The sequence below is a fragment of the Rattus norvegicus genome, chromosome 1 (genome assembly GCF_036323735.1).
Source record: "Rattus norvegicus strain BN/NHsdMcwi chromosome 1, GRCr8, whole genome shotgun sequence".
NCBI lineage: Eukaryota > Metazoa > Chordata > Mammalia > Rodentia > Muridae > Rattus > Rattus norvegicus.
In genome coordinates this window covers 51,005,473-51,025,615 of record NC_086019.1, presented here as the reverse complement: position 1 = coordinate 51,025,615, position 20,143 = coordinate 51,005,473, and the positions used below count along the sequence as shown (strand labels likewise).

Genomic DNA, 20,143 nt, shown 5'->3' with positions numbered 1-20,143 from the left:
ACTTTAGCAGTCAGCCATATCCTAGCCAAGACAGAGCTTTGTCAAAGAATCCAAAGAGCTAGAGAGCCAGTTCAGTGATGGAGCTCCTGCTTACCATGCACAAGGTCCCTCAGGACTAGGACGACTGACTGGGTGGGTGAGTGGATGGATGGATGGATGGATGGCTTTGACTCTAGGCGCCATATCTGTTTCAAATACCTGTGTACGGCACTGGTGTTATTACTGACTCACCTGCAGCTTGTGGTCACCCAGGACACGCCCCACCACTTTGCCCTGGTTCATCCTTTCCCAACTGGTATTTATATGGTTGCGTCTTCCCTCCACACACCCGCCACCTTGTGCTTCATTCACCAAATGTGATGAGCTATTCACAGACCCCCTTACCATAACACTTTCATGACAGCAATTACATACGCAACTCCTAGCTGCCACTTATGCCTTGAAATGCTAAGAATATTAAAGTCCATTCGGTCAATAACACACAGGAGGGATTAGAGATGTGATACTACGGGACATCCCCCACAAACCTACCTCCACAGGACGGTCATCCTTTACCAGAGCTACACGAGCCCTTTGCAAGGAGCCATTCATTAGCTTATGAAGTCGTAAAATTAACTTCCTCAGCCCCATTTGCTTCAGTGCTTTGTCCACGAACGGTCTATAGATAGAAGTCAAACAATGCCTACTGGCTTCGGGACCACAGTCTGCTATCCCCCAGCCTACAGAGTCCTCCTCGGACTCGAGCCTCTCAAGTTTCCTGGACGCGCAGCCCTGGGAGTGACTGTCCAAGATGGTGTCGGCAGACAGCCTGAGCTCTGGCACCCTCGGATTGGGACTTCGCTCCTCATCACTCTCCTCCGTCCCACTCTCCAGCTCCCTCAGCTCTCCCTCTGTGTCCTCGCCCTCCTCCTCAGGCTCGTAGCCTTTGGATGGCCGAGGGGAAGGGATTTCAAACACTGGCCAGCCAATGTCTGATAAGTTCTTGATGCCCAGAACAGTGCCCATAATCCTCAACTTCTGATTTAAATCTTTCGTGATGTTTAGCCACAGGCAGAGTGCCTGCACTCTGTCCTCAAAGTCCTTTGCGGCGTATCTCTCGTAGTCCTTCTGCAGAGCCTGCAAGGACGGATAAAGTGCTTCCATGTACTCTAGCAGCTCCATTATCCGTTTCACCTGCTCAAATGAGACCCTCTGGCGCTGGAGGTGCTCGTGGTAGGTTGAACAGCCTAGACTGTTCGTCCCATGAAGGGTTCTGCACTGACCTTCTAGCGAGGTACCGTTGAAACCAGCTCCATTTCTAGAGAAGGCAGCGCTTCCATAATTAACTTTGAATGTGAGGATTTCATTGATAATATCTGGGATGGCTTGGCGGGCTGTGTATAAAAAGAGGTCCTGGTCATTGATGGTGCGGCCTGCGTGCCAGGCCTGGAGCTCTAACCAGATCAGTTCATTTGACCGGTTGAACCAGAAAGCAGCCGTGTTTTCCTGTCCCCTCTGTTCCCTGTCCTTCTTCTTCGAGACTGAGGTAAGCTTTAGCAAAAGGCGCAGTGTTTCAAAGAACTTTAACCGATCCGCTGGGCAGTCCGTCCGGGAAGTCTGCCGCGCAGTTCTGGCTATAGGCATGGGCATAGAGACTGGCAGCTTGGCGTTGCTACAGCCGAGGCTGAGGTAAGGCTTATTGAGATCCACATCTGGAATAGATTTTTTTGGCAAAGACCCGGCCACTGAGTCCAACATGAACGAGCACTGTGCATTTTTCTTATGGTCTCGCTCTGTTGTCCTCAGAGTCGCTCGCGTCTTCTTCCCCTGCTTGTAGCTGTACTCCTCCACGGCCTCCACTCCCTTCCCCAAGTCTTTATGTGGAGACTGACTCGGTGTGTTCATTTTTTCTATTAAAAAGAAAACAACAGAACAGTATAAAGCTCTAAAATATGAAGCTAGTAACTGTTTTAAGCCAAATGCTCACACATTTACACTCAGGCTATCACTGTGAGAAAGAGACATGCCGTAAGACTAACTGGACAATAATCAGAACACCTTGTAAAGTTTTAATGATTGTATTCACTTTTCTTGCTGTATTACACTTGTGTTCTTTTATACTCACAGTCACTGAAAGGACTGTCAAATTCAACACTACAAAATGTACTGAGCCCCTTCAACTTGAAGAACGGGAAATGACTTGAGAAGTTTGAGAGTGACTGAGTTCAAGAGAACAGCCAATCCCTGCCTTGTCTTAACGAAATATGTTCAATTAGAAGCAACTCATTTCCAGTCTCGATTCTTCCTGATAGGATGCGATGGCGTGACAATCAAACGCTACTCACGTTGAGTGGATCTCTAACATCCACGTCTAAGTCATGACAGCTGCCTGTAAGCCAGTGCTGCCTGGTGGGGCGGGCTGGGGGTGGGATCTCTGAGACCCTCGATTCATGAGCTTCAGGTTTATCGAGAGACCTTGCTGCAGTAAAGAAACTGTAGAATGATGAAGGAAGAACTCGGGGTTGACCTCTGCCCTCCACATGCACTGACACATGCATGAACACACATCTAAACTACAAATGTGCCCACACACATGACAACACCCATGTATACTGCATACATGCAAACCTTCAGGAGTGCTTAAGGCCCCTCAAGGTTGCTCCATACGAAGCAGAGCAGTGATGAGCAAAACCAGATTTCGTCTCTTCCTCCGTCACAAATGAATGAGCATTGGCATTTGAAACGGAAGGTGAACAGAACTGAAGACACACAGGCCAATCAATTCATTGTGACTCACTGCCCTGCCCTAGCAGCACAGGAGTCCTTTAAAATCAATGCCAACAGGAAGCCTCGCACACTTCCTTCAGGCCAGTGTGAAGGTTCCACTGATCTGATGTCATGCTTCTGACTTTTTGTTTACATTTTAACAGCACTAGCCAGTCAGGCCTCACCGCCATCCCAGGACCCCCTGAACACAGCAGCCTCCTGGGCCCATGCCGTGAAAGCCCTCCTTTATAGCTCACCTCACTGTGAATATTAGTGTTTCCAAAGGTCCAATCTTGAAACTGACTCTCCCTGGCCTGCCTTCAATTCTTCCTTCCTACGGCCATCTCAAGCTCATCGCTGACCTGTGACGCATCCCAATCCTACACCTTGTTTCAGAGTCTAGGACAAAGAATCCGTTTGGATATCTCTGGAATCAGGTTAGGTAATCAATCAACAGTGGCACTGAGGGCAGAGGTACGCATTCACTAATACACAGTCCACTGATAGGTTTCGTCACACGTAAGGGTAAAAGATGGTACTTTTATACTCTATAATACGAGAGCATACGTCTGTGTGCTGAAGTCTGTGTGTGCTGAAGTCTGTGTGTGCTGAAGTCTGTGTGCTGAAGTCTGTGTGTGCTGAAGTCAGTGTGCTGAAGTCTGTGTGCCACAGACTATGTGCCGAAGTCTGAGGGAAACTTAGGGGTAGGTTCTTTCCTTCCACCACGTAGGTCCCACAAAGCTCAGGTCTATACAAGACACTGCTCAAAATGCCTTACATTCTGAATCATGTAACAGCCTTGGAGTTAATAAATGAGATTAATAATTAACTTAATAACTTAATAAATGAGATTAATATCCAGGGAGAGTCACTCAAAGGCCTCTCTTTAGGCTGGTGGGTGGTAGGGTTGAGCCATCTTGCTGGTAATCTGCCTACAAAGGTTACTACGATTAGCATAAACTACTCCATTATCTACTTATTGTGCGTATGGGTGTTCTTCCCGCAGGCCTGTGCACATGTGTGCCCGGTGCCCAGTGAGGCCAGAAAGCTTTAAAGTGCCCAGTAAGGCCAGGAACCTCACAACTACAGGAGACCTAGGGAACACCAGGGCTTTGATACAGAAGCCACCCAAGCACTGGCTGGCTAGTTTGTCTGTCTTTCCCCACTGACATCACTGATAACCTTTTAATCCACCCAGAGCCCACTGCTAACCAACAGGTTGTTTGCTCTGTTTTCTGTTGATACTAAATCCTCTGAAATCAACAAGAAATCCAACACAGAGAGCAGCTCTGGAAAGGAGTATTTCAGAGCTGACAGGGTGATGCACATCTTTAATTCTAGCACCCAGGAGGCAGAGGTAGGCAGAGTTCTGTGAGTTCAAGGCCAGCTTGGTCTACTTAGTGAGTTCCAATCCAGCCAGGGCTGCACGAGACTCCACCTCAAATGAATATATAAATAAATGAGCAGCCGCACTCTGGGCAGTGGTGAATCTTGATCATGCTTCAGCAGTTAAAGTTTTAATAGGGTCCAAACAATGATCAGCCAAATGTTTCCTTTTAGGGTTGGTTTAAGAAAAAGATGGTCAAACTTTTTGACTGTCAAAAATTCATCCTTAAATTTGTTTCCTTTATAACATAACAGAAGGGAGAACGAACTCATTTTAGAGTTTAAGCTAAATAGGAATTTCAAACAGATTAGGCAATGACAGTCCGAGTCACACAAGCACCCTTGCTACGGACTTTATAAGTCAATGTTTCAAAACACATCTATGGCTGAAGTTGGGAATGCTTTGTTCAAGAACAGAGACTGTAGCTGCTGCAATGAATTTGAGCTCGATACCCATCTGACACCTTCAGGCATGCAGTATGACACATCTCAGGGTGAGCCATATTGAAAAGAGAATCTTGTTGGCATGTGACAAATCCTGGGCTGTTAATTAGCCTTTAAAAAGATTCATTATTCTTTTACTTATATGTTATGCATGTGTATGCCACATGTGTGCAGGAGCCTGAAGACTCCAGAGAAGATATGAGATCTCTAGAACTGCTGTGAACTGCAGCTATGAGGCTGTCTGATGCGGGTGCTGGGAACTGAACTCTTGTCTTCTGCAAGAGCAGCAAGCACTCCTAACCACTGACCGTGTCCCCAGCCCAGGCCAGCGCTTCTCAATCTCTTCTGGGTAATGGCTGCATCTGAGACTCTGATGGAATTACAGATGTTCACAATTAGTAATGAAATGTTCACCCATTCTTTATGGCGTCAGTCACTATGACAATGACACAAGGAACAGCTTAGGTGAGTTGGCCTCTCGTCTATTCCTCGCATTTTGCTCAAAGCTGCATTTCCTTAAATGCTGTGCTTCAAGCTGGTGGTATGCAAACACATGTGTGTTTAGATACATATTGCATCTACACATGGTATCGATATTCACCTCCTTTTTCTAATAAATTTCACACACCTTTATGTATTTAACTGCAATAGTCAATCCCCCTTCTATTATTCTATTATAAACAAGCAAATTTAAGCAGCCAAAGCAAGCTAACAGAAACATAAAACACTAATAATACAGACAACACAAGCAAGCAAGGTGTGTACAGACTGCTGAGAGTAAAAGCAGGAATATTCCTCCCGAGGAATGGCAGGACACTATCTGCCAACTTAAATATACACACTTCCCAATACAGCAGATTCACCACTGAGTAGCTGGTCTCCAAAAATAACTCCACATGTGTGCAAAGACACAGAGAGATGCTTCTCACATCGTGAGTGCTTATTTGAAAATAGGGGGAAAAGCCCATTAGGAAAGGTTACAGTTGTCCTAAAAAAGCCTGAGTTCAAATGGCTGCTGCAGAATGGCAGTCTCCCTACTGTGCAGTAGCAACAGCAGTCTTCCCCCATACTTCGAGTTTGCAAGCCCTGTGACAGTACAGTATGGCTTTAGAGCGCTGAGCCCACTAGGACGCACAGCTCATCTTGGGGCCAGTGTTTCACCTCCGGCGTCTCCTGTTTGAGTTTACCATTCCAACAGTTAGTTACTGGTGGGAAAATGGTAGAACTCAGCACTTCCACCAAATAATTTCAATAAGAGCCAAACTTCTAATCCCTCATGTGTACCAGAGAGCACTACAGATCTTCAGGACAAACCTAGCATAAGCTGCCTCACTCTAAGCTTGAGATAACACTTCAAAATTCACATCCATAACAAGGGCTTCCACTGCCGAAAACAGAGGACCAGTCTGAGTGGTGATGCAGCCCCACGTGAACTCTGCTCTCAGTGACTTGGGGCTTTACACATCCCTCCATGTTTCTGGCACTTATGAGGAAAAGAGTCCAGAGAAAACAAAAGACAGCACGATGGCTTGCCAGTTCCCCCAGTGCATTACAGCAAGGCATGCAGGGCTAGCCTCCTAAGGCTAGAGAAACTTCTGGGTGCCAGTGCCCTGCGTAGTCCCTCCCATAGTACATGTGGATGGCACTGTCTAGTGAAGGCACACAGAAGGGTGCTGTAGGACTTCTATGGCAGAGTCTCAAGAGCTTACACAGGAGACTCTCAAAACTCATGCTCTGATAGAAGCTAGGTGCCTTGTGGGAGGCTCAGCTACTCAGGGACCAGGGCACTCTGCACCAATCCAGGTCATGCAAATGACCACTTAGAGAGAAAGCAGTGCCTGCTGAACCTCAGCTGGTCTCGCCATCTCAGCTCAAATTCAGACAAACGCAAAGGAGCCACCTGGGACACCTGACGCATGGCAGGTACCACGTGGAGAGGGGCTAAGGGCTCAGAGTCAGTGCCCTAGCCAAACTAAGCCATATTTCCAGCTACTGAAACTGCTCCAGCTAAGGGTCCAGACTCATCGGCAGATGACCTTCCACTCTGCCTGCATATGTGAGTGACTGGATCGTGAGCGATGAGTAGCTATGCTGTCATGCAGGGTTTCAGGGTGGTTTATAAAGGGCAATAGGTAAGCAGAATAATGGGACCTCATTAGCGACTTCTCTGTCCAAAAGCTGAGTCCAACTTTGACTGCAGCCTAAAGTTAACGGTGTGACTCACAGACCCACTGTAAGGCAGGAGCAAGGCACCAGTTCACAGCTCCTTGGGAAGCTCTGAAAATAAATCTGACCAATCTGATCAATTCTAAGAAGCTCTTCAAAATACAGAGGGACCAAGAGATTACTATGAATCATACACTAGTCTGAAATCGTGGTGTCCCTGACTCAGCCTTTAAGTCACAGCACAAATGTCACTTGTTCCAGAAGTCTTCCACCAGGGCTTCTCAATACCCGTCCTGTGTGTACCCTTGGTGACCTCCATGCGCCCGACCACACCAGCCCACACTCGTGCGCTGCCTGAGTCGTAGACGCCCTGCAGAAGACAGGACTGTGTCTTATTCACCCTCTAAAACAGGACATGCCTGTGCAGTCACTCAAATTCTGACTCAGTGGAAAGACTGAAGGAGAAACAAGGGCAGAGCAGGAGTGGGGAAAGAAGAAAAGATGAATCAGGGAGAAAGGAGACTAAACAGCATCAACAAACGCAGCAGCAATACTGAGGAGACATGGGTAGGAAGGACGGAGGATGCAGGCAACGTGCTACCACAAACAGCCAATTAAAAAGAAGATATAGTCGATGTAAGAATTTAATTTTACCTTAAGATTTAAGACAAAAGGGAAATAAGTATTCAGGGGAATTTTTTTTTTTTTTAGTTTGAAGCAATAATAATGACAGTTATCACATAACCCTCGCCACACTGTAAGATAAAGAATGACACCCCGTGGTTGCACACCCAGAATGCCCATCAGCCAGACTGGAGACTATGCCAGCCGGCACCTGGTAGATGCTCGTGCAGCACACGGCACAGCTAAGTTCTGAGGGCGAATGAAGTCTGAGGGGTTACCGTGCCATCACACTGCAAATGCCACAGTAGGAGGATGGTGCACTCGCTCAGATGGGTCCCTCGCTACATCTGTTCTTGGCATGTGCGGAGCAGAGCTGCTTTCTAACACACCCACAAGAACGTCTGACACAGAAACCCAGAGCTCAGGCACTATGAAGAGGCAAACTGCAGACGGCACTGCAGACAGAAGGCAGAGCGTAAGTCACGCTGAGGCACAAGCAGCTCATAAAACAGTAAGCACAGAAGACAGTTGTCATCAGTAAACACAGGGTAAGGCTCACGAGCAGACACAGCAGGCTATGCGCTCAAGGAGCTCGGTTTTCTGTAGTCTCGATGGCTTTTCTGTTTGTGTTTCTAAGCTTCTCAGCCCATATGCAGTCCTCTGCAGTAAGGAGGAGAAATGACTCAGGATCCCCACGTTCCCGGGCCAGCATCAGACAGCTGGGAATCCAAAGGCCCAAGAGGATTAGCAGCTTCGTTTGAAAACAGAAGACATGTAGACGACGGAGACCCTTCCCATCCCTGAAACTTTACAGTTTTATGAAATAAAATAATTCAAAGCAGCTGAGAAGGAAAAGAGACAATTTTCCTGTTCTGTTCTTCCTGGATTTAGCAGAAAACTCTAAACCCCAAGATTTGTGACTGGAGGGTTATGCCATGTCAAGGTGCAATGAGCCATTCGCCCACCTTAGGAAAGAGAGTTAGGAAGAGCTGGGAAGAAGAAAGAAGCATGAAGAGCCATGCTGTCTGCATCAAGAGACGGATGGGACATAGCTGGGCTCTGAGATGAGACACAAAGAGGAAAGGAAAGGCTGTTTCCTTGGATCCCAGATCTGGGAACCATCTATGTTCCCTCCATGGCTCTCAGCTATGAGTACCTTCTAGGTTCCCTTCATGGCTCCTGGGTTTGGGGTACCATTTAGGTCCCCTCCCATCTGGCAGCTGCTTAGCAAGCAGGCCTACACACTGAGTCACTGGCAGAAGACTGAGCCTTCAGCTGGTTCCCGAATTCAGGAAACCACGGCCTGGCTGTCTCCTCCCAGATGCCCAATATACCACTGCTGGAGAAAAGAACGCAGAAAGCTCGGCGAGAGATAAAAAGCGTAATTGCAGGCCACCCATCTAGCCACCTTGGGCTTGTAGCCTCTACCATAGCCTCAAAAGACTTCAAGCACAATTCAGGACAAAGCCTCCTGCACTTGATAATCACCTACCAGCAGCATAGCTTGTGGTGTTAAGTCAAAATAACAACCCTAATGCCAGCACTGAGATGCAGTTTAAAACAGAGGGGTCGCTAATGCTGCCAAGGGCTTGTCCGTCACTAAAGTCAGATAAAGGGGATGCTCCACATCTGCCACGCCCTTCCCTTTTAAGTGACAGGCTCACCTTTCAAGTTTGCTCGGCTGGCTGGCCTCCCCGCACTGTTCCTCTGGTGCTTGGCTGACAGGCGTTTCATCTGTCGAGGTGTGCTTGGGGGTGAGGTGCCGTAAAGATTCTCTGTATTCGTTTCATCAGAGAAGTCCTCTGGATCAGATTCCAGACTCTTTCGAGCTGACTCTCCTAACATGTGCTCCTGCCTACGAAAGATAAGAAACACAGAGAGCGCTGGTTGGTAACACAGGAACTACATTCACAGCTTTCTTCTGCCTGTCTCCTCAGCATGTGATCCTTCCTTCAAGAAGTGGTGACAGGGCTTGTGGCCACATTGAACTGTGAGCTGTCAGGGGCAGTGAGGCAGATCCTGCGTGCGTGCTGTGTCTGATGCCTCTGGAGCTCTTTTCAAATGTGAGCTTCAAACTAAAAACTACAAATTCAGAGAGGAAACAGCAAAAGACTAGAAGTTACAAATCAGACAGAGCTAAAAACAGGCCTGTGCACCAGCTTTGGCAAGCATATTAATGAGGGGGCAAACACAGTCCTGCCTGCCCAGGATTCCAGGGCCTAACCCAGCTCTTCCTGAAGGGCACAGGCCGACCAGCAGCAGACAGCATTTCCCATGGCCCACACAGTGCTGGCACAGTGTGGCGTCCAGAAAAATACCGCATATCCACCTAACCCCCCCCCCCCACACTGAGCCACCTAAGGAGAGTTATGACAGCAAATTGTGTTATACATGTTTTAACATGTCAAAAAGTTTGTATGAATTCTCAAAGAATAAAGATATAGTTTTTTTTAAAGCTGTAAGCTTCTCGCCCCTGAAAGATGCAATGCTTCTGTGGCTTGTTTTCTGAAGACACTGCCATCATGCTCTAGCCAGCCAATTCTCAAATTATCAATCCTTTACGAAGTTCCTCTCCTGCAAATAAACTTCAGTCCCATAACGTGAGAGCAAATCTAATCCGAAGTAAAAAAAACGGGAGTTACAACCACTAAAGCTTTCCTATGTGTAGATCACCACAGCCCACCTCATTAGGATAGTTTATAAACTAAGCTTTATGGAACCCAAAACTGTATGTGGTACAGATTCTTACTTATGTCACAATATAAAACCAACGCTAATCCAGAATCACGAAGAAATGGGGGAGGGTACTCAAGATGTGTGAAATTGTCATTATTAAACTAGAAAAATCAGAACAGAAGCTATCTTCTGAAAAATAAGAATATGGGGTTGAGGAGAGGATCAGTAGGTAAAGTGCTTGTTGCATGAGGACCTGAGTTCAGAGCCCCAGCACCTGAGTAAAAAGTCTGGCTTGGTGCATACTCCTGCAGTCCCAGCATGAAAGCAGCAGGGGACTTACAGGGGGAATCACTGGCCAGGCAGTCTTCCAGAAATGGTGAGCCCCAGGTCTATCTACAGTAAAAACCAACAAGGAAGATACCATGTTGACTCTGGTCTCTACAAACACCCTCATGTGCCAGTAGCTGCACATACATGCCCCAGAAGTTCTACAGAATTACACAGGTTTGCCAGGCGTGGTGGTTAACATCTTGAATCCCAGCTCTGGGATGCAGAGAGAGACAGGCAGATTTCTGGGTTCAAGGCCAGCCTGAGTTTCACATATAAAGACCCTGTCTCAAATCAAAGGGATTGGTGGGCTAAAGAGATATTCAGCAGTTAAGAGTACTTATTTGAGCAGAGAACTGCGGTTCAGTTCCCAGAACCACATGGTGGCGTACAGCCATCCCTAGCTCTAGTTCCAGGGGACCTGTTGAGTTCTTCTGACCTTCCTAGACACCGGGCACTCACATGGTGCACATACATACATGGAGACAACACCTACACATAAAATAAAATAATTAAAAATAACTGCACACATTTCCAGCAATGAAATTTATTTTTTAATTCTATCAGCGAGTGGCCCGCTTGGATGCTGCCCTGCAGTGACTTGTGACACGTCTTCTTTTCCTTTTACTACCTCCAAGGATGGAATACCCGGGCTGTGGACAGGTCCTCTCCTCCCAGGGCCCTTGGGGTCAAGGTATTATCCATCTGCCTCTGGCTGCCAGCATGGCTGCAACAGGAAAGGTTTACTATGTTCTTGCTGTACCACACAACACTCAACAACACAGTATGCCTCGCCTGGGACTTGCTGGGGCCATGGCCTTCTCCAGATTCTCAAACAGCACTGTTTTGGAAAAGCCCTTTCTGGGCTTTTCTGCACTGAAGGATGTTCTCCCAACTGCAGCATGTACAACTTTTATTCTGTCATTTCTGTGGATTCCTGTCAGTTTTCCATCTGTGCTCCCCCCGTGCTGCTCTGGCTGCCTCCCCTGTGCTGAAGTGCACAGTAAATGCAGTGGAGATGGATAAGCACAGAGCTGAAAGAGAGGAGAATGTAGTGCACGCTCACCCAAACTCACTGGAGAGGATTCTAGGAAATGACTCCTGATCATACTAACCAAGAAACTCAAGAAACAAGGGGTAAAACAGTAACCTCAGCTACGGCGAGAATTCAGTGGGCTAAAGAATACACCTAACTGGAACAAATGGTAGCTCTTGGAGGAAGAAGGAAAATGGAACTGAACGCTGCCCTATGAGAACTGACCCAGGAGGTATTAAGATCTGAGTGTTGAACGTGAAAACGGAAGGCTTTTAAACGGAACCTGGAGAAAACCCCCGCTGTCTCACAGTAGAACAGCTTAAGATAAGCAGTCATCATCAACTGAAGACGGCTTTACTTTAAGATACAGACTTTCAGCTAAGGCATGAGAGTGAAAAACTGAGCCAGAGCAGGAAACGCCACACACAAACAACAAAACCCAAGTCCCAGACAGCCGCTACAGACCAACCACCAGACATGAGGGAGAAAATCAAAGTCGCACATTAACAACAAAGCCCATGCACGAACCTACAACCACTGCCAGACACAAGAACAACATACGTAGACACTGGTCAAATGCCTGTGCAAGCACTTTAGAGAAAATACTGGGCTGAGGGAGATAGCTCAGCGTCGGCTCCCGCACTACAGAAACAAAGTCTAAGGCTCACGATGTGGTGCCCAGCTTTAGTACTAACAACAACAAAAAATAATGACCACCACATTGCTGAAAGTCAACATGTATCATCATGTGAAGATGAGGAGGAAGGACCCCTGTAACCCACTGAACATTAAGACCATGCACAGTGCAGCTCGAGGCTGGTTCGTCGTTGTCTATGGACACTAAAGACATGCAAAGCCTACTACACACGAGCAACTTAAATCCCAGTCACATACACTACACACGTGTAGCAGATGTCAGTCACATCATTTGTAATAGACAGAAATCCCTAGTCACATTCCTGCAAGAGCAGAGTGCCTATGATGAGAGAAATATGGTGTCTGTGGTGTGGACAGGCACAGCAGGGCCCTCACTGGTGAGCATTTCTTGGGTCTGTGTTCCTTGCATGGTTTTTGTTAAACTAACCAAATCAGTGTTTCATGACATTTTTATATCTAACTTGGAAGGAAATAAACCATAAGCACTCAGAAGGAAGGTTTAACGTAGCAGACAATGCAGTTGGTACACAGTAAGTGCTCAGTGAAAACTAGCCACTGACACAGATGTGGGGGTGCATACCTGTACTGCTCACATGTTGGAGGTTGAGGCAGAAGCCGAGTCTGTGCTACAGAGTGAGCCCAGTCTCATGTTAGCTGAAGGAGCCTTATGTCCAATATTCGAATCTCTGGGTTGACTTGTGAGACTAGATCACGTGACTGACCCTGAGACATCAGCATTAGTGCACATACACGAGCTGTCACAGAAGGGGGAGGGCTCACGAGGCCCGTCATTCCCTCAGGCTTTGTATAACTGATGGTAGTCAGAGCAGAAAGAGATATTTTCTTCAGTGGTGCAGCCATTGGTAAGGTGCCCACGATCCCATAAGTAATCCTAATGAAACCCATTAGGACACACACACGCAAGCAAAGGAGAGACTAGAAAAAAAGAGGGAAGGGGATGTTAATGTGACCCAAATAGATTATGTGTATGAAAATATCATAAAGCCCATTGTGAGTAATTAATAAAAACTCTTTTAAAAAGATTTATTTATTATATATAAGTGCAATGTAGCTGTCTTCAGACATACCAGAAGAGGGCATCAGATCCCATTACAGATGGTTGTGAGCCACCATGTGGTTGCTGGGAATTGAACTCAGGACCTCTGGAAGAGCAGTCAGTGCTCTTAACCACTGAACCATCTCTCCAGTCCTAATAAAAACTTTTTAAATGATAAAAAAAATAAATTCCATCAGCAAATTAAAACAGATTTTTAAGCCACTGTACTTTTACCAGACCACTCTAGGTCTTTCATGAAGATACCTACATACTCCCAAACCTGTATACATAATAACGCCCTGAACTACAATGTAATTTAGAAATGTTTTTAAGGCTAACTATATTTATCACCTAAGTCTCATAAAGTAATATAACAAGTAGCACAACTTATTAACTTGAAAGTTTTTATGTCTACTTCTGTATTCACTGTAAGCTGATTCGAATGGCTAAAGGTCATGGCTACACATCCCAAGGTGATTTATTGCTTTCCCCATTTCGGTGTCAATAGCAATGGTTCTGAGATGGCACTGCAGCTTGATGGTCCAGAGACTGCCTAGTATGCACGGGGTTCTGGGTTAAACCCCAACTACAAAAACATCACTGAGTGAGGTAATCCAGACCATAAAGAAAACATGTTTTCTCCCACTCCTGGAGGTTAGCTTTGAGTATTTAAGTGTGTGTCAACTGAAATACCCACAGAGCTCAGGAACTAGTAAGCAACCACAGAGAGGGGATGCGATCAAAGAAGGGAGACGGACCACAGTGACATGAGGAGGAAGGGGACAACAGAGGGGGTAAGTGGGTGGGTGGGGGAGGGCAGGGCAGAGCAGGGATACCAGGAGGGATAATTAACACCAAAGACCTTCTGAACAGTCAAACGGAAACTATTACTCCAGAAGCTTCCTAAAATATAAGCATGTGTTTATAACATAAAGAGAACTTGAGTGGGGTTGGGGATTTAGCTCAGTGGTAGAGCGCTTGACTAGCAAGCACAAGGCCCTGGGTTCGGTCCTCAGTTCCGAGGGGGGAAGGAGGGGGGGGTGGGGAAGAACTTGAGTGAAATCACTCTGTATTGAGGAACTCAATGTCAGAAATGGGTTTCTTCTACTGGGGCTGTTGGCCAGTGAGGTCCCACAGACCACCCTCCCCCAACATTACAGATGGTTGACACTACCCTTGGTTCCCTTTCCAAGCTTGATGGTAAGACCCTATGGCTGAGGTCATCACACATCTGAGTCATAGAACACAGACTCTTGTCCAGCTGGAACTGACCTAGAAGCTTCATCCCTACGGGCTAGGTCCTCACAGTACTGGACCCATGCTACTGGAGAAAAGCAATCATCATATTCAATCTGGCAAGATATGCCCACTGGTACAATCCTGATACAAATGGCAAGGAGCGACCCACCACTTCCTGGTGAATTTAAGGCCTGCCCCACCGGATGGAAGACATTCCTGGTTCAGTTACTGAGGCCAATGCCGGAGGCTAGACATACCATAAGCCCTAGCAAGAGTCTATTACGGTTCTTCTGCTAACAGGACATAGTAAACCAACTCCTATGATTTCTCTTTGCCCACCTGTTCGTGATCTTACAGAGAGGCTCCTTTTTGCAGGAGATTGTGATTAACGCTGAGACCCACGGCTGGCCGAGGTGCACAGCCTAAGTGACTATGGAGTGCTGGACCCTAAGTGGGACATCTGTATACACCTTCCTCTTCCCATGGCTCAGGATCTTACTGCAAGAGGGAGCAGAGAGAAAGGAAGGGCCAGAGGTGCTGTGCTAGGTGACTAAAACAGTGTTTTCTGGACTAACAGGACAGTCCTACATACATACTCACAGCAGCTGTGGCAAGACCTGGACCAGAGAAAATCCCAGAAGGGAGACATGAGGTGGGCATGAAGTCCCACCCCAGCTGAGGAGCTTTTGGTAACTGAAATCTGGTGGTAAGGATGCGACCCTGGTAGGTCTAACAGACTCCGACAGACCCACACCTAAAAATGTACAGGCAGCACTAATGGTACTTGGCGGGTTTTAAGAAACGACCCACAAAGTTGGGTGAGAATAAAATGGGGAGTTGGATGTGGGAGATAGGGGAGAAAATAAGTATGTTCTCCTGAAGAAGTAATAAAGATATTTTTAAATAGTTCTAGAATAGTTTGTGGACCTATGGATGAACTTACATTTAAATGCTGGACTATTTAAAACCTCACTCCTGTGTCTTTATAAAATAAAGATAATGCTCTATGAGGATGAACACTAATGTGTCAGGTGATACTGAGCGTCACTACATGAGGACTGCAGGCCTCAGGCTTCACTGCACTCACTCACTGTGTGGTGAGACATGAGTTCTAGGTGGACATCTGCACACTACAAGAGCACTCCACAGCAGGGTCCAGGGCCAGAAGCCATCTCAACAGCTCTTAAACCCCTCCTCATGTGTGACAGCATTCCCGGGCTGTCTCTACCTGGTTACCTGCTGATACACATTCACTGAGCTCTAAGACTGCTTTTTACCGCTGTTACTTCAACAATGTCACCAAGCGCTTTTCCACAATGCTTTTTTCCACACACTGGGATGAATGTCACCAGAGAATCGCAGCACAAACATTATGATCAATTAATAATGTATCAAATCGGGGTTGGGGATTTAGCTCAGTGGTAGAGCGCTTGCCTAGGAAGCGCAAGGCCCTGGGTTCGGTCCCCAGCTCCGAAAAAAAAAAAAAATAATGTATCAAATCCAGACAGTAGGAATGACAGGGTGAAGAGAAAAATGTAGTGAAATAAGAAACAAAACCTCTTCAGAGCACGCCTTCTGTGGTACGAGTGACTGCTTGCCGCTGCTCACACGCAAAATTAACACAAGGCTGGAGCCCGTACGCCAATGTGGTGAAGCCACACCACTGTATTTTCTTAAAATTTACTTAACTTGGTGGAGACAGTGCTCACTCTGATCAGAAATGGTGTCAGTTTGCACTCCATCCAGGTAACTCTGCAACTAACTACATGTCGGAACATCGTCAAACATTTAAAGGAGTAGAAAAGTCTAACACAATAAATAAAATCCATGGCTTCTGCCACCCTATCAAAGTTCATAAAATGGACAATGACACAAAGGAAAAAACCGAGGACAGACCAGAAGTGAATGACACAGAGCAAAGATGAGACTAAACCTGAGCCCACAACACTTTGGAAATAACAGACCAGATATGGCTAACTAGACAGGGCAGACTAGACATGGGAAACTAGACAGGACAGACTAGACAGGGCAGACTAGACAGGGGAGACTAGACAGGGCAGACTAGACAGGGGAGACTAGACAGGGCAGACTAGACAGGGTAGACTAGACAGGGGAGACTAGACAGGGCAGACTAGACAGGGGAGACTAGACAGGGCAGACTAGACAGGGGAGACTAGACAGGGGAGACTAGATATAGGAGACTAGACAGTGAAGACTAGACAGGGGAGACTAGATATAGGAGACTAGACAGTAAAGACTAGACAGGGGAGACTAGATATAGGAGACTAGACAGTGAAGACTAGACAGGGGAGACTAGACACAGCAGACTAGACAGGGCAGACTAGACAGGGCAGACTAGACAGGGGAGACTAGACAGGGCAGACTAGACAGGGGAGACTAGACAGGGGAGACTAGACAGGGCAGACTAGACAGGGGAGACTAGACAGGGCAGACTAGACAGGGCAGACTAGACGGGGGAGACTAGACAGGGCAGACTAGACAGGGGAGACTAGACAGGGGAGACTAGACAGGGGAGACTAGACAGAGGAGACTAGACAGAGGAGACTAGACAGGACAGACTAGACAGGGCAGACTAGACAGGGGAGACTAGACAGGGCAGACTAGACAGGGGAGACTAGACAGGACAGACTAGACAGGGCAGACTAGACAGGAGAGACTAGACAGGGCAGACTAGACAGGGGAGACTAGACAGGGGAGACTAGACAGGGCAGACTAGACAGGGGAGACTAGACAGGGGAGACTAGACAGGGGAGACTAGACAGGGGAGACTAGACAGGACAGACTAGACAGGGCAGACTAGACAGGAGAGACTAGACAGGGCAGACTAGACAGGGGAGACTAGACAGGGGAGACTAGACAGGACAGACTAGACAGGGCATACTAGACAGGGCATACTAGACAGGGCAGACTAGACAGGGGAGACTAGACAGGGCAGACTAGACAGGGGAGACTAGACAGGGCAGACTAGACAGGGGAGACTAGACAGGGGAGACTAGACAGGGGAGACTAGACAGGGGAGACTAGACAGGACAGACTAGACAGGGCAGACTAGACAGGGGAGACTAGACAGGGCAGACTAGAGAGGGGAGACTAGACAGGGGAGACTAGACAGGGCAGACTAGACAGGGGAGACTAGACAGGGGAGACTAGACAGGGGAGACTAGACAGGACAGACTAGACAGGGCAGACTAGACAGGAGAGACTAGACAGGGCAGACTAGACAGGGGAGACTAGACAGGGGAGACTAGACAGGACAGACTAGACAGGGCATACTAGACAGGGCATACTAGACAGGGCAGACTAGACAGGGGAGACTAGACAGGGCAGACTAGACAGGGGAGACTAGACAGGGCAGACTAGACAGGGGAGACTAGACAGGGGAGACTAGACAGGGGAGACTAGACAGGGGAGACTAGACAGGACAGACTAGACAGGGCAGACTAGACAGGGGAGACTAGACAGGGCAGACTAGAGAGGGGAGACTAGACAGGGGAGACTAGACAGGACAGACTAGACAGGGGAGACTAGACAGGTAGATGAAAGGAGAACAGACTTTATACACAGCAATAGAAACCCTCCGAGCTGAAGAGAGTGATGGATGGAGGGCTAGAGGCTCAGCAATCTGCGAGTCTAAAGCACAGGAAAATCCACAAACAAATGAGAGCTGAAATTTTCAAACAGATCCAACAAACTTCAAGAACTACACTAGGGGAAGAACTATGAAGAAAACTGTTTTATTAAGCATAATTAATTATGTGTATCATAAACCAATCTCTGGAAGTCATTACTGAACTTAAAGCAGCCAAAGAGAAACAACTCATTTTAGGAGCCTTTGCTTGGAAGTGATACTTAACAGACGAAAGTTATCAAGCAGGTTTCTTGTCTTTAAAACATGTGTACACAAAAAAATCTAGGAAAAGTACTAGTGCTAAGTTCAATAGCGCTTGCCTCACTTCAGTTAAGCAACCACAAGCATCCCAGGCCGCTCTGCAGCAGCGCACGTGAGATGAGCTAATGCGGCCGTCTGACTGGTGCAAGTGTTTCCATGGACACCGAGCATTTGGGATTGGAGAGTAGACAGGCCCACGGGAGTCGTCCTGAAACGTATGCTTTATTGTGCTTAAAAACCTACAAATGTGAGGTGTCTTTCTTATACTAACGTCTGACAGCCACATAAACCAAGTCTTCTTCTCATATAAAACCCTGTTAAGTGCCATTCACTTTACACTAGAGCCAGTAAAGTATGTCTTGAACTCAGTCCAAGGGATTTGTAGTCTTTAAATGAAAACTGTGTAGAAAGAAAACAAGACAGCTTCAAAGACCGTGGGACTAAAGAGTTTGGCTGTGGTACACAATATGAGCTGAAATGGAGCCTGAGTGAGGTACAACTGGGTGAGTTCAGAAACATCTGGGGTTCGGCAAAGGCCCATTCAAAGCTGTGTAGCGTGTCCTTCAAAATTAAGTGGCACCTGGTTCGCTAGCAACCACAGTAGTTCACCTGTGTGAAGTCCTCTCCTCTACCTGTCATTTGCCTGCCCTGTGTGACATAAGAGCAAAACAGGTCCCTGCTAAAGGAGAAACTGGAGAGGATGGTCCTTTCTTTTTTCGTTTCTTAAAGAATTTTTCATCCATTTGTAAATATCAGTTTGCAGGGGAGGGGATTGGAAAGCAGGATAAAGGAGGGAACATCGGGAGGGACCACTAACACTAAAGGCCTTTGAAATGCCATTATAGAAACCTATTACTAAAGAAGCTTTCTGAAATTATATGTGTGTATGCACATGTGTGTATATATACATGTGTGTACATATATATGTACATACTATATATATATATGTGTGTGTGTGTATATATATATATATATGCATGCACACATGTGTATGTGTGGAACTAAGACAGAATTACCATAAAATGAGGAGACAAAGCCTGAACTAGATATCACACGCCACCAAGTAAAACCTCCAGCACCAGGAATGAGTTACAACTTCTTGTGTGACCAGCCAAAGGGATCCCAAAAACAACACCCCCCAGCACCCTACACCCCCTCCCCCCCAAAAAATCATAGGCTATTGCCAAGGTTACCAGTTAATGCTCCACAACCTGTGGTAAGGCCTTGATTGCTGAAGACACCACTTACTTAGTCATCAGACAGAAAAATTTAGCTATTGTTCAACTAGAATGTTCACCCCTCTTAGCTAGCACTCACGGTGCTACCAGAGGACAAAAGTAATCATCAAATCATCACTACCACCCAGCCTCAAACCCTCACAGTCTGCAAACTCCAAGAGTGACCTGCCTGCAAATGTGCTGGTACAGCAGCAGCAGGCAGAGTAACAGACCTCTCTCTGGTTGGCTGTAAGACCACTTCACAAGATGGAACACTTGTCGGCCACTGCTGGAGCGGCCATGAACCTGACCCTGGATGACGATGGGCCACAGAAGAAATCTTACTACAGTTAGCATGCTAAAGGAGCACAGCAATAAAATGATATTGCTAGCCCCTCGCTCAGCCTTTATCAGAGGAGCCTCTTCTTGCAGTAGGTGGAAATTAGCACAAGGACCCACAACTGGACAGTTTGTAAAGAATGCGAGACTCGGAGGACTGGCCCTAAATGGGATGTCTTCACCAAACCCTTCCCCCTCAGGAGTCAAGGATCTATGAGGAAGAGAAAGAAGACAGAGACCTTAAGAGGTAGCAGATGACTCCAAGGAAACTATCCTCTAGACACAACAGGACTGGTGCAGAGAAGAACTCAAAGGGTCTG

At 46.9% G+C, this 20,143-nt stretch overlaps 1 protein-coding gene across 6 annotated transcripts in view; it reads right to left on the bottom strand.

Annotated features, from left to right (window-relative positions):
* Map3k4 (mitogen activated protein kinase kinase kinase 4) overlaps positions 1–20,143 on the bottom strand; it is an 89,248-nt gene that overhangs the window by 41,502 nt on the left and 27,603 nt on the right. For 5 of the 6 annotated variants that reach the window (XM_063288432.1, XM_039110574.2, NM_001401453.2 and 2 more), the window contains 2 exons: positions 9,030–9,220; positions 532–1,889 (listed from right to left, as the gene is read on the bottom strand). In XM_063288432.1, coding sequence (XP_063144502.1) covers positions 532–1,889; positions 9,030–9,220 — 1,549 coding nt within the window. The remainder of the gene's footprint in view (positions 1–531; positions 1,890–9,029; positions 9,221–20,143) is intronic. The other variant, NM_001107456.3, reaches the window with a different exon arrangement.